At 33.9% G+C, this 13490-nt stretch overlaps 1 protein-coding gene across 1 annotated transcript; it reads left to right on the top strand.

Moving 5' to 3' along the window:
* The first annotated feature begins 1100 nt into the window (after positions 1–1100).
* On the top strand, positions 1101–9361 carry LOC150088822 (general transcription factor II-I repeat domain-containing protein 2B-like). The gene is made up of 2 exons (XM_090370331.1): positions 1101–1493; positions 9326–9361. Exons 1-2 carry the CDS (start codon positions 1101–1103, stop codon positions 9359–9361), a joined length of 429 nt encoding a protein of 142 aa, XP_090226457.1.
* The last annotated feature ends 4129 nt before the right edge of the window (positions 9362–13490 follow it).

Genomic DNA, 13490 nt, shown 5'->3' with positions numbered 1-13490 from the left:
TCACATTCAATGACACCTTATGTTCACAAAGTTCACGTCTGTGTTAACAAATTCATTCTGTATATTGACTTTCAGTTCCTCCAATGTGTGAGGATCATTTTAATACACTTTTGCCTTTCAACAAGGCCCCAAAAATCTGGTTTGTATGTTAAACTGGCGGCCCGCGATGCCCAAAAATAAAATGTTAAAGTAAACAATTAAAAAGTACCTATTTATAATTCTAGAATATAAGGATTAAAAAACCTCTGTAATAAATATAAAAATAATCATTTTAATTGATAATAATTAAAAAAAAAAGACTGGATCGATGGAGCCTTGATTAGAAAGAACTAAAAATATAAATAGTAATTTCAAATGAATGAAAACTGAAATTATTATCTTTAAATAACATTGTAACTTTTTAGTTTATTTCTTTAAAAATAAAAGAGTTACATTTTATTTTTTTAAATATTTTTAAATGGAGAAATCTTAAACTAATATTACAATATTGCAAATGCAGCGTTTTTTTTAATTTTATCGAAAAGATACTTCATTCGTACTAGTTTCTTTGTCGGGATCTGTTGTGTTGTGTGCGTTGTGTTTGCTATCTATAATTTAACAAATACCTAAGTAATCGTTTTTTTTTAATTTTATAATTTTAATTTCAACTATAGAATTTATATAGAAAATGTCGCTTTCAACACCAGCAAGAAAAGAAAAATTGATAACGAGGGAAGAAAATTTCAAGAAAAGTGGGAGCTGAACTATTTTTGTATGGAAGTGAACGGTAAAATTACACGCTTATTTTGTAAGGAAAATATTAGTGTTGCTAAAGAATACAACATTAAGCGGCATTATAACTCTAATCATAAGGAACAATATTCGGGCTTCGAAGGAAAAATAAGAGAAGAAAAATTAAAAACAATGAAGAACACTTCATAGTCAACAACAAGTATTTACAAAATTCATGAAAACTAATGAATCAGTAGTAAGGGCAAGTTACGAAATAAGCTATTTGTTAGCAAAACGTTCAAAATCGTTCAATGATGGTTCGTTCAAAAGTGCAATCATTTCGCGATATTTCATTATCAAGAAATACAGTGGTAGAGAGAATTAGCGAAATGGCAGATAACATCAGTTCACAACTACAGGATATATCTACAGAAGTCTTGTTCTTTTCAATTGCGATTGATGAAAGTACAGATATACGAGATGTTGCTCAAGTTGCTGTATTTTTTCGTGGTTGCGATAATAACATAAGGATCACCGAAGAATTGTTGGAAGTTATCCCTCTTCTTGGAACTACGACTGGTGAAGATATTTTTGCTGCTGTGTGGAGCATTTTAGAAAAGTGTAAGCTTCCACTTGACAGACTTGTGTCTGTAACAACCGACGGTGCTAAATCAATGACAGGTGAAAATCGAGGATTTGTGTCAAAATTGATTAGAAAATTACAAGCTGAGTACCCAGATAAACCGAAACCCATGGCTGTCCACTGCCTTATTCATCAACAAGTTCTGTGTTTAAAAATATTAAAAATGGACGATGTATTGAAAACAGTAACAAAAACAATCAACTTTATTCGAGCGAGAGCACTCAACCATCGGCAATTTACTTCTTTTCTTAAAGAAGTTCAATGGTTATCATGCCACAAAGTTTTAAAGAGATTTTATATGCTTTTGGAGGAAATAACAGTTTTTCTTGAAATGAAAAATGAAAATGTATCAGTTATAAAACATCCTTTGTGGATTAAGGATTTGGCATTTTTAATTGATATTACAAGCCACCTCAATAATATTACAAGCCACCTCATCTTAACATTTCATTGCAAGGTAAAAATAAGTTAATAACGAACATGTACGACGCAATTGCAAGTTTTGTACAAAAACAACTTGCTAAAATCATTTAAAAAATACGTTTTGACCCATTTTCCTACTTGTGAGCAATTAAAAACACAAAATCAAAATTGCTCTTTCTCACAATATTGTGACAAAATTGAGGAAATCAAAAACGAATTCGATAAGAGTTTTAATGATTTTAAAGAGTTAGAAGATATGTTTTCTCTTTTTGTTGGACCTTTTTCATTTGAAATCGAAAAAGCACCCATTTTGATTCAACTGGAATTAATTGATTTCCAAAATGATTCATTTTTGAAAGACAAATGTCGAGAAGTAGGAATTCCAAAAATATATTCTTACTTAGGTGAAAAATACCCGGAAATTAAAAAGTTTACTGCGCAAATTATATGCTACTTTGGGAGTACATACTTATGCGAGCAATTATTTTCATGTATGAAATTAAATAAAACGGCGATCGAGATTGACAGATAAACATCTTTCCGACGTACTGAAAATTGTACGTTCCCAGTCTTTGACTCCTGATGTTGAAAAACTAGTAGGGGGTAAACGCTGGCAGGTTTCCGGGAAAACAAATTAATTATTTTCATAAATATATTGAATATTTAATTTTTAAATAAAAATAATAATATAACAATTATATATACTAAAACCAAAGGAGCGCAAGGCAGCCAAAGTAACATACCTCTATTAGTTACAATTTATTAGGAAACGTTTCGGAAATTGTTATTGTTACAAAATCCATCTTCAGTCTTTGTAGCAATTTCCGAAACGTTTCCAATAATAGAGGTGTGTTACTTTGGCTGCCTTGCGCTCCTTTGGTTACCAGGTTCATCAACAGCCGCTTTACTCCCATTTCTTCACTATACATATTAAATTCTAAATTACTTGTATTCTGTAGATCTGAATAAAAATTTAAATGTTAATTACATATGAGTTTTAATTATCCTGATTATGCTACTGAATCAATATATAATATTTAAGAAAATTTTATGCGGCCCGCAAAAATCATACCATCACACAAAATGGCCCGCGACAGAAATGAGTTTGTCACACCTGACCTACACCATGGAATGACATACCACTGTGTCCTAGTAATACAGCCTACTGTATTCGTTTTTCAGCAGCCCCACTACACAGTCACTCTAGGAAGAGACAGAAACAAACCAGAACGTCGGTTTGTTCCTATCCTGCATTCTTTTCTTATTATCTTGAAGAGCGTTCCGTTACGTACAATTTTCCATTTCGAGCCTTGCATTCAATGCTAGATGTTGGTATTGACCTTGTGGGTGAAACCTAAATCCTGGGTCCCTGAGACATATTTTTTGGAAGCCCTAAAAAGAAGGTTGCTGGGGCCCTGCACTGAAGTAATTGCAACGTTCTGGAGCCCCTCTTCCACAACCTCAGACCATAGTGCCACTGTTCCTTGATAAATCTAACCTTGTCTGCATCTCACAGATGCTATGAAATGCGAATATAACTTTCAGCGGGGCGACCAGAGAAAGCTGATTATCCCCGGGGAAAATTCGAGTTTTATCTGAGCGTGACTCCAACATTGAAACGGTGCCTAGTAGCTCTATTGCCTGCATTGCAGAGATGAATGCCATGTGTGTGTGTGTGTGTGTGTGTTTAAGCGCCAAAGGCAATGAGGCATCAATATGTGTCTGTAAATTGCTTGTTTTCTGTGATCGGTTTGTCTCTTCTGTACGAAAAACCATGCAACCCTCGCCCCTCAACTCAGCCACGTCGTGAAAAAAAAAGCCTTTAAAATTCCTGGCGTCATTACCGGTATTCGAATCCATGTCTTTTATACCCGGTTTGGGGAAGACGGTGACTGGAGATGCACGCCTGTGGGCAACACACGTATCTTCAGAATTAATTTTATAAATATCGTTGCTGATTGTTTACCTTACAATAGACTGCTTGTATTTCCTTTTAATCGATATTCTTCTACATTTAGTAATTTCTGGTAACCTACGTTCTTTAAACTGTTCTAAATTAGTTTGGTCACTCACTGCTCTGAAAAAAGTCTCCCTTAAACTTTCAATCTGTATCAAGCTACGACCCCGGAGGGTTAATCTTCATGACCAGGGCAATGAAAAATGGAGGGGGAGGGATGCATTAGATGCAATCTACCGGGGCCCCCGATACGATCGATATACATTTAGAAGGAGGTCTCTTGAATGTTTTAGATGCTTATAACATAGTTTAACAGATGAAAGCCCCCCAAACCAACCATGCATCCGGATAGCATCGATAACTTTGGCCTGTTCCTGGCCATATGATATATGTAAAAACATTTAAAACAGTCGTTGTTGCTAACTATTGGAATTATTTTTTAAAGCTTTGTTATATATTTATATGCTTTGTTTCCTTGAGTCATTTTGCAAATATTGTTAACACTAATATAAATAATAAAATTTATGCTATATATCGAAATATGTGTTAATTACAAAATTTTAACTAATATCAGCTACAACAAGCTTCCTAATTTCTATTTGCTATAACATTTCATTGGTCTCAAAAATATAACAGCTACTGAAAAAAATGGCTGTATAAGCTAAACATATTGTCATCTATGTTATTTCGTTTACAGAAAATTTAAATATTTTGTTGTTTTAGTGATCCAGTCGTTTGCAATAGAAATCACTGTAAAAAACATAAATAAATAAAAATAAAAACAAATATAAATATATTGATTGATTTAAATTAATCAATTTAAATTGATTGTATTGTTTGATTTAAACTGATTAAATTGATTTAAATACAGTATATTGATTGATATATATTTAAATAAAATAAATATATGCTAAAAACAAGTAAACATATATGATTCTGGCTATTTCTCATTACTCACTTTCTGGATTACCATGGATAGGCTTTGATTACAGTTCCTTTTATAATTTCTTAAAAACATTTCTCACATAATACACTGCTGTGCTTTTTGCTAGAATAACTGCTGAAGAGTGTACACCTAAGTTATACAGAATAGTTGTCTCTGATGCTTTTAAAGTGCGTTTTAAAATTTTAATAATATAGTAACTCCATGTTTGACATAAGCTAGTGGAAAACGGGATTAAAGGAAACGCAAGAATTGTCAGTTAGATAACAAATAGTGAAGAGCGAATAGCTTGCTCTAAAAATATGCAGAATTACGTCACATTCTACTTATTTGACAAGGAAGTGATACGAAGATTACTTCTAATAGCGCATATCTGTTCTGCTAAGCAATTTTAGAAGCTATACGAATGTATAATATTTGGCGCAATGTAAAGGGCAAAAAAATAAATAAATAAAAAAATAGCAGTGATAAGTAAATAAAGGATAAAATAGAGCAAACCTGAGAAATAAATAGGGCGTAACTGTGAATTACTTGGTTCACAAATCTAAAAGTTTCTATGAATATACTGTACATTCTTAAGTACTGGTTTAGAATCAATTATGCAATTCTTATTTGCATTGACAACTAATTCGGACATAACTCGTCATTCCCCCCCCCCCCCCCCATAAAACTTTTCGTTTGTAGCATGGTAGTCATGGTTTGTAACGCACAACCTCTTTCCACCACCTGGCGTTTAAGGAAGGAAGCGAAAATAAAATTTAAAAAAAGATGTAACATTTTAGTAAAACAAATATGTAATTCATACAATATTATAATGCAAATAAATACCTGAACAGTATTAATAACTGATTATTAATACAAAGCTTAGAATTTTATACTCTGAATTACTCGGAATATAAGTCTACTCTAAAATATTAGCTTAATTTTTTAGGGCTTTAATGGTCTACTTAAACGCTGGGAATATTCGGTATTTATAAACATACTTCCTGTTAACTATTAATACCCTTTCGTGCTACAGTATCACTCCGTTTTGTCGCTATTCTGTGAGTTGAATTCAAATATTTTAATCTACTGTTTAGTAAAATTAATAAATTGACTATGTACTATTTGCAGTACAAGAGATCTTATAATTGTCGTGCCTAGATGTGGTTATGCATAATTTGAAATCGAGCCCATACACCTCCACAAATTTTATAATAATGCGCGACACACTGGTACTATTGCATCAGTCGGCCAGTTTGCGAGTCCACTTTCCCTCCGGATGTATGACTCGTCATATCAATTTAAAAAAATAAATAATAATAATAAAAGATAATAAATATATAACGCCTCGGCCACCTCAGGCATGAACGAAAATTTCTGGTCTTTTGGCGTTTGAGGAATGAAATAATTTGGAATGGTGATTTGCGCAGTGATTATCACAGCACTGGGTGTTGTTGTAACCAATTCTGTCTCTTTTCACCAGATGAAATCATTATGTAATGCATTAATTTTTTAAATTAGTTCGATAAAAACCTGAGATCGGTTGTTTAGCTGTCTAATGATATCCGATACGTTCTTACACTAAGCTGTTGAGATGAATTAACAGCTTGACTTGCTTTGTCTTGAATGAATTTATACTAATTTTTAAGTCCACAAAATAAAAATGATTTAATCATTAAAAACACTCATTCCTTTAAAATGGCATTTTAGTCCCAATTCAGTGTACGTGTTTTTGATTTTATCTTTAAGAAAAACATAAAATCAAAAGAAGTGCATCCAGTTGATATAGATGAACAGTGCACTGTTGAGTCAGTTTGGTGTGACATAAGCACTGCGAAAGCAAAAATAAGAGTAGGAGTGTGTTATAGGCCTAATGATTTGAAAGAGTACAATGAACAATTGTACAGAGAAATAGAGTGGGCTAGTAAATCGGAATGTCTTATAATGGGGGATTTTAACTTCCCAGATATTGACTGGAACTTGTGGGTTGGTCACTCACACACTAGTCAGACTTTTGTGGATTTATTGGATGATTGTTTTTTGCAGCAGCATGTTCGAGAGGCAACCAGAGAAAGTAATACTCTTGATCTAGTTATCAGCAGTGATCATTCATGTATTAGGAATTTGCAGATAAAAGAACCACTGGGTGGCAGTGATCACAGTGTACTGACGTGGAATTTACTTAAAGATTTAATTACCATCAGGGGTAAAGGAAAGGGTTTTTGCTTCCGTAAAGGCGAGTACAGTGGTCTCCGACAGTTTTTAAATTCTGTACAGTGGGATCAACTGACGATGTTACCAACAGTAAATTCTAAGTGGGAAGCATTCAAGGAATTAATCGTGGAAGCTACTAAAAGGTTTATACCTATTAAGAAATATTGTTCAAGGTTTAGGCCTAAATGGTTGTCAAATGAACTAATGAGACTCGTAACAGAGAAGAAAAATGCATGGGATGCATATAAATTATCAAGCGACTCAGAAGCCTATGGCAGATATAAGTTAATCTGTAATCAGGTCACAAAGGAGGTTCGGCAGGCGAAGGCAGATTACGAGAAATCCTTGGCAAAAGATGCTAAGAAAAACAGCAAGGATTTCTTTACTTATATAAACTCTAAAAGGAAGGGGTTGAATCTGATTGGTCCACTTGACATCGATGGTTCGACTGTTGATGATCCTGCTCAGATAGCAAACAAACTGAATGAGTACTTTGCATCTACATTCACACGTGAGGAATTATTAAGGTTTGAAAATGGCAGAAGGTTATCAAATTGTAGCAGGATACTTAATGATTTTGTAATAGCTGAAAGCAAAGTGGAGGAGAAATTGTTGAAGTTAAACGTAAGAAAAGCACCTGGGGTAGATGGGATCTATCCAGTTATATTAAAGGAGGCGGCAAAGCAACTAAGCAAACCCTTAGCCATAATTATGAGAGCGTCCTTGGACTCAGGGGAGGTTCCCACGGACTGGAGATGTGCAAATGTATCCCCAATTCACAAAGGGGGATCGAAGGGTGACACGAGTAATTACAGACCAGTTAGTTTAACTTCTGTTCCTGGAAAAATAATGGAGTCACTGGTTAAAGATGCATTGCAGGATCATCTAGACAAGACTGCAGCAATAATTCAGACACAGCATGGGTTTGTTAAGGGCAAGTCTTGTCTGACAAATTTGATAGGATATTATGATGTGGTTACAAAGGAACTGTATGCAAAAAATAATTTTGATATCATATATTTGGATTTCAGGAAAGCTTTTGACACTGTTGCGCATGGAAGACTATTGTACAAATTGGAGCAGAATGGTATTAAGGGTAAGTTGCTACAATGGATAAAAGGATGGTTAAGTGGGAGAAGACAGAGGGTGGTAATCAATGGGTGCTGCTCTTCTTGGACTAATGTTATTAGTGGGGTCCCACAGGGTTCGGTGTTAGGTCCACTGTTGTTTTGTATATTTATCAATGATATTGATGAAGGTATATCAGGCTTAATGTCGAAGTTTGCAGATGATACAAAGGTTGGCAGGGTTGTTAATGACAGTAATGGCAGTGTGCTACTGCAACAGGATCTGGATAATTTGGGCAGATGGGCTAAGAAGTGGCAACTGACGTTTAACCTTGACAAATGCAAAGTACTGCATATGGGTAGAAGTAATCCCAGAGAAACGTACCAACTGTGTGGTACTACACTTAAGGTGGTAGAAAATGAAAAAGACCTGGGAGTAATTGTGCAGGCAGATATGAAGTTTTCTGAGCAATGCAGACAGGCTGCCAGGGCAGGTCATGAGGTTTTGTCAATGATATATAGGAATTTTGCTAGCAGGGAAAAGGAGGTGATTATCCCTCTGTATAAGGCAATGGTCAGGCCACGCCTTGAGTACTGCGTACAGGTCTGGAGGCCTCATTTTAGGAAGGATGTAGATTTACTTGAGCGTGTACAGAGAAGGGCAACAAGATTGGTGAGGGGAATGAAGGGATCCTCTTATCAAGAGAGGCTTAAGTTCTGCAAATTGCAGTGGCTGGAGACTAGACACCTGCGCGGTGATCTGATTGAAGTGTATAAGGCCTTGAATGGGTTGAGCACGCTGAATTCTGATGGGATCCTTCCACTTGTTCAGATTACGAACCTAAGGGGGCATAAATTCAAATTAAGAAAGGACAGATGTAGAATAGGTGTGCGGAAATTTGTCTTTAGCCAGCGGGTGGTTAATTGCTGGAACAAACTTCCATCTGTCGTTGTGGAAGTTGATACGTTGAATAAATTTAAGGAGGAACTGGACAGGCATTTGGAGGGAATGGTGTGATTTTTTTTTTTTTTTTTTTTGGCTGATGCTGCATAAGCTCATACACTTGCTTTCTTGCATCACATGCCACTACTACTACTACTACGTGCCACGTTTACAATGGGTTGCATAGGCGTTACGAAACTAATCTGTGACAGTTATTTGAGACGTTTTTTCAATAGTTACCCATCAAAATCCTTTAATATTTGCCCCTTTAATATATCTTTGAATAACGTTTTCGGACGGCTTTCCTGCTTTGAAATTTGGAAGGTCAATATCATGGGTGCTCTTTTTGTTATATGGAACAATTATTCTAGAAGGGTTTGGCAGTTTTTTACAGATACTTTTTAAAAAATTAACACTTTTTTAAATTTATCCTTTATTATAGGTGTTTTCTCAGACATCTTTAAAGGTTTCTATTTAGAAAAATTTTTATAGTCGCTGTTATTCGACCAAATTAGTAAAATTACTGTATACAGTATATATATAATTATGTTTAAATTAAGTGTGAAGTGATGGAAAATGCATATAGATGGAACTGTAAAGAACGCAAGATGCCAGAACTAATAGAAAGAGGAAAGTAAGAAACAGAAGAATTAAGGTGAAAATGAAAAAGAATATGAGGAACCTAAAAGATGTGTCTAATTATTCGAAATTAAAGGTTGAATCAAAGAGGATATTTTGTGGATATTTGCATAATGCATAAGACTACGAATTGAAAATTCACTAATGAACGGCCAGTATCAACACACCATATTTTGTCCTGGTGATCTCAAAGGTAGTTAGATTGGCATCGATCATAACTGGATTGTCATAATTGCAATACCAGGGTACCTACCCGCCCATCGATGAAAGGCCAACCCTTGAAACAGTGCCGTCTGGGTGGTGGTGGTATCCTCCGAGAATAAGTAACAATAGTCTTCTCTATTAGTGAAGCCTTACTTATTCAAGGTAGTGCAATATCATGGCAACTCGTTCTGAAGGTAGTCACAATATGAAATTGTGAATTAAAATGAATTGAAAGTTGAGTACTTGCTGACTCGGCTCCGCATGGTGCAAAGATATGCGACGAATAGGACACCATCACGTCCACTCAGTAGTGCGCTCACGCAGCTGGGAAGTCTCCAGCGATATTTTTCCCTCTAACACCATTAAGATGTAAAATGATCATCAAATAGACCCAGAAAGGCTTTGCACAGAGAAGAAGTACAGGATTGAAGTGTTTCAGAATGTATTACTCCACCTATAAATGCTGCGAGCAAGTAAAGTCCATAGATGAAAACAGAATGCAGGAAATGAAGATGGAACTGAGGTCAGGACCGTTTTTGTTCCGCATTGGCGATCCTGTTATGTTTATGTTATATGTCTTATCGTTTTGTTATCTCGCTGTAAATAGTTGTGTAGATGTGAACATTTCTTAAAGTTCTCCAATTTCTTGTAAAATTACAAATTATGCTTATGCTCTCTAGCTGCCTATCATGTAAAAATAAGGCAATATGTATAATAGATTTATGATATGTATAAATTATAAGTGGATAATTACATGTATAACTTATATTTGAATGTTTACCCCTCCTGGTTAATAGCCGTAAGCGGGTGTCTCTTGGGAGAAAATAATAATAATCATCATAATAATAATATGAGATACAATTAAATCGATACCATTCTAACTACCTTTGAGGTCACTACAAACAAAATATGGTGTATTGACATTGACCGTTCATTAGTAATATATATTACTAATGAATAATAATAATCATAATAATAAATAATATATATATATATATATATATATATATATAAATTGTATTAATATTAAATTAAATTAAGTATGCATAAATGGATGTGAAAGTTACACAAGGTGCCAGTAACTACAATGATGAGGAAAGCAGAAAAAGAAGAGTAGTAGATTAGTGAAAGGTGAAAGAATGTTAATATCCTAGAGGTTATGATGAATTAAGTAATTATGGGCTGAATTGTCACGCCAATATAAATTGGGGGAACTGTAAAGTAAAATTAGTACAACAAAATACTAATAAAATGCAAATAAAAATGAAAATAAAAATAAAACGAAAATGGTATATCTGTCATCAGATATGGGGGAGGACATTTTTAGTAAATGGTCTAATACTGTATAGGTAATGCAAAAATGCTTGATCTGATGTCAGCTGAAATAAATATTGACACATTATCAGGTATTTCATCAGGGGACTGACACCTGACCATGTTATCAGGAACTGCGTTTCTATACTTGTCCATAGTAGTAGAAGAAAAGTAAAAGGCCAAAAAGGAATGAAAATGAAATTAGCACTTTCTAATACAGTATGGACAAGGTAGTCCCAACGCAGTGTAATTTATTTAGGTAAAATAAGTATCGAGTTGTGATAAAAATGGTTAATATCAATATGTTTAATATAAGCATCGAGTTGGGATTAAAATGGTTAATATCAATATGTGGAATTTAGTGTAGGATTCAATTTTGTATAGATAAGAAATCAATGTATTTTAAAAATAGATTTGGTACAAGCAAATGGTATAATGGTGAGGTATTAAATTGAGGAAGGGGAAGGGAAAAAGAGGTATTTTAAATAAATAAAGACGAAAAATAGCAATTGAAGTAGGAACGTTCGTTTCAACTTCGTATTACACTAATAGTTTAATAATTATTGAAAGGAAAAATATGTGTGTCGAAACATGTCGAGAAATGAATCTAAAACGAAATATGATAAGACAGTGAAAGTGTACGATACCTGGAGTATTTCAAGAAATGCGAAGAGAAAATGAGCTGGCTGGAAAAATAAAGACAGGGAGCTGATAGGCACAAATTCAATAAAATACACGAACGCATACAGGCTTCAACCAAATGAGCAATATATCTATATGAGAAAGCAATTTATAAAACCCAAACGGACTTAATAGTAAGCTGCGAAGAAGTTCAAAATAGCGGAAAAATAGAGACCTCTATAGTCGTATTTAGAATACAAGTGCATGGAGATAATTTATAATTAGGTTGGAAAAAGGAAAAGAAAAAGAAACGTGGTTGGAATAGTATGGCTTTACAATGATACAGTCATATAAAATTAAAAATTACCGTTAATATATAAAGAATTATACGGTGGCAAAAAACATATACACGTAGGCTAAATGATGGGGCTACGTTTATAATAAGCTGAAAAGTAAACGTATCAGAGTATGGTAAATAAGAATCATCAAATATTTTGAGAAATAAATAAATTAATAATTATAATCTATCCAAATTTGGGTGAAAGTACATCCAAGGAACAGAACTGGTTTAAATCCCACGAAATAAGTAACATGGTGACTTAAGAGCCAAAGGTGGTGCAGTTATGGATCCAATAACATGAAAAAGTCCATGAATATGCAATAATTTCAAGGAAACATTTATAGTATAGAAGAACAGGAAATAATTCCATGTATATAAAACTAGACGAATCCACTGGTATGAATTTACTATAGAAATAATAGTGACTGAAACCAAGGAAAAATAATCAGTTGACATTATTGTGAATGTCAACTGATTATGACATTATTGTTGACATTATTGTGAATGTCAACTGACATTATTGTGAATGTCAACAGTAACATGGTGAATAAAGATCTAAAGGTGGTGTGGTTAAGGATCCAATCATAAAAGAACAGGAAATAAGTCCATGTAAATGAAATAATTCCAAGAAATAACTACAGTATGTAAGAACAGGAAATAATTCCATGTATATCAAATTAGATATATCCACATGTAGTATTGGGTGTGGATCACTGTAGAAAGAAAGAATAATAAATGCATCCCAGGAAAAAGAACCTGTTGACACATCCATTGGTAGTGTAGTCAAGAATCCAATTATAAAAGAACAGGAAACAAGTTTAGGGACATGAAACAGTTCAGTGGTATAGACCAAAGTCACTAAAATCTGAACGCTGTTATATGATTTTAGTGGGGAAAATCTAGAATTGGATATTCAAAGGGGTAGTATGTTAACATAAGCTTGAAAAATCCGGCATTCACAGGGTAAATTCTACATACGATATCAACCGTATCCTAAAACAAATCATTAGAAGTCAGCCAAGACTCAATATGGGCAGATAAATAAAAGTAAGCCAAGATTCAACAAGGGAAGTTAATTATAAGTGATCTCATGAATGATTATTAAAACAAATCCATTGGATATACGAGAAAAGTGAAAACATAACAGTAGAAACTTAGTACGTAAAGAGATAAAGTCATCAATCCGAAGAAAATAGTTGCATCGGAAATCATGTATAGCTATTACTTACCAAATAGTGGAATTCCACCAGATAATATACAACTATACAGATCCGTTTAGAACTGACCAGTATATAGTAAATTATAAGTAAATTTATTACTGATAACATGGGAAACTATATTGAAAGAAATAGGTATATTATTGTTGGCCAGCTTATTATAAAGGAGTTGTAGAGCTTTGGTGAACAGTAATTGGTTACTGCATATATTAGCTAGTCTTATGGTTTGGGTGCATATTATATTTTTTGTGTATTTTGTTGGAAATACTGGA

This window comes from Mastigoproctus giganteus, chromosome 3, assembly GCF_048544385.1.
Source record: "Mastigoproctus giganteus isolate SK-2022 chromosome 3, ASM4854438v1, whole genome shotgun sequence".
Classification (NCBI taxonomy): Eukaryota; Metazoa; Arthropoda; class Arachnida; order Uropygi; family Thelyphonidae; genus Mastigoproctus; species Mastigoproctus giganteus.
The sequence above is the reverse complement of the archived record's forward strand: the minus strand, read 5'-3'. Positions and strand labels throughout refer to the sequence as shown.

Coding starts and splice junctions, on each gene's coding strand:
- LOC150088822 (XM_090370331.1), top strand. CDS start 1,101: ATGGCAGATAACATCAGTTCACAACTACAGGATATATCTACAGAAGTC. Junction 1,494..9,325: donor ACTGCCTTATTCATCAACAA/GTTCTGTGTTTA, acceptor CCTTTATTATAG/GTGTTTTCTCAGACATCTTT.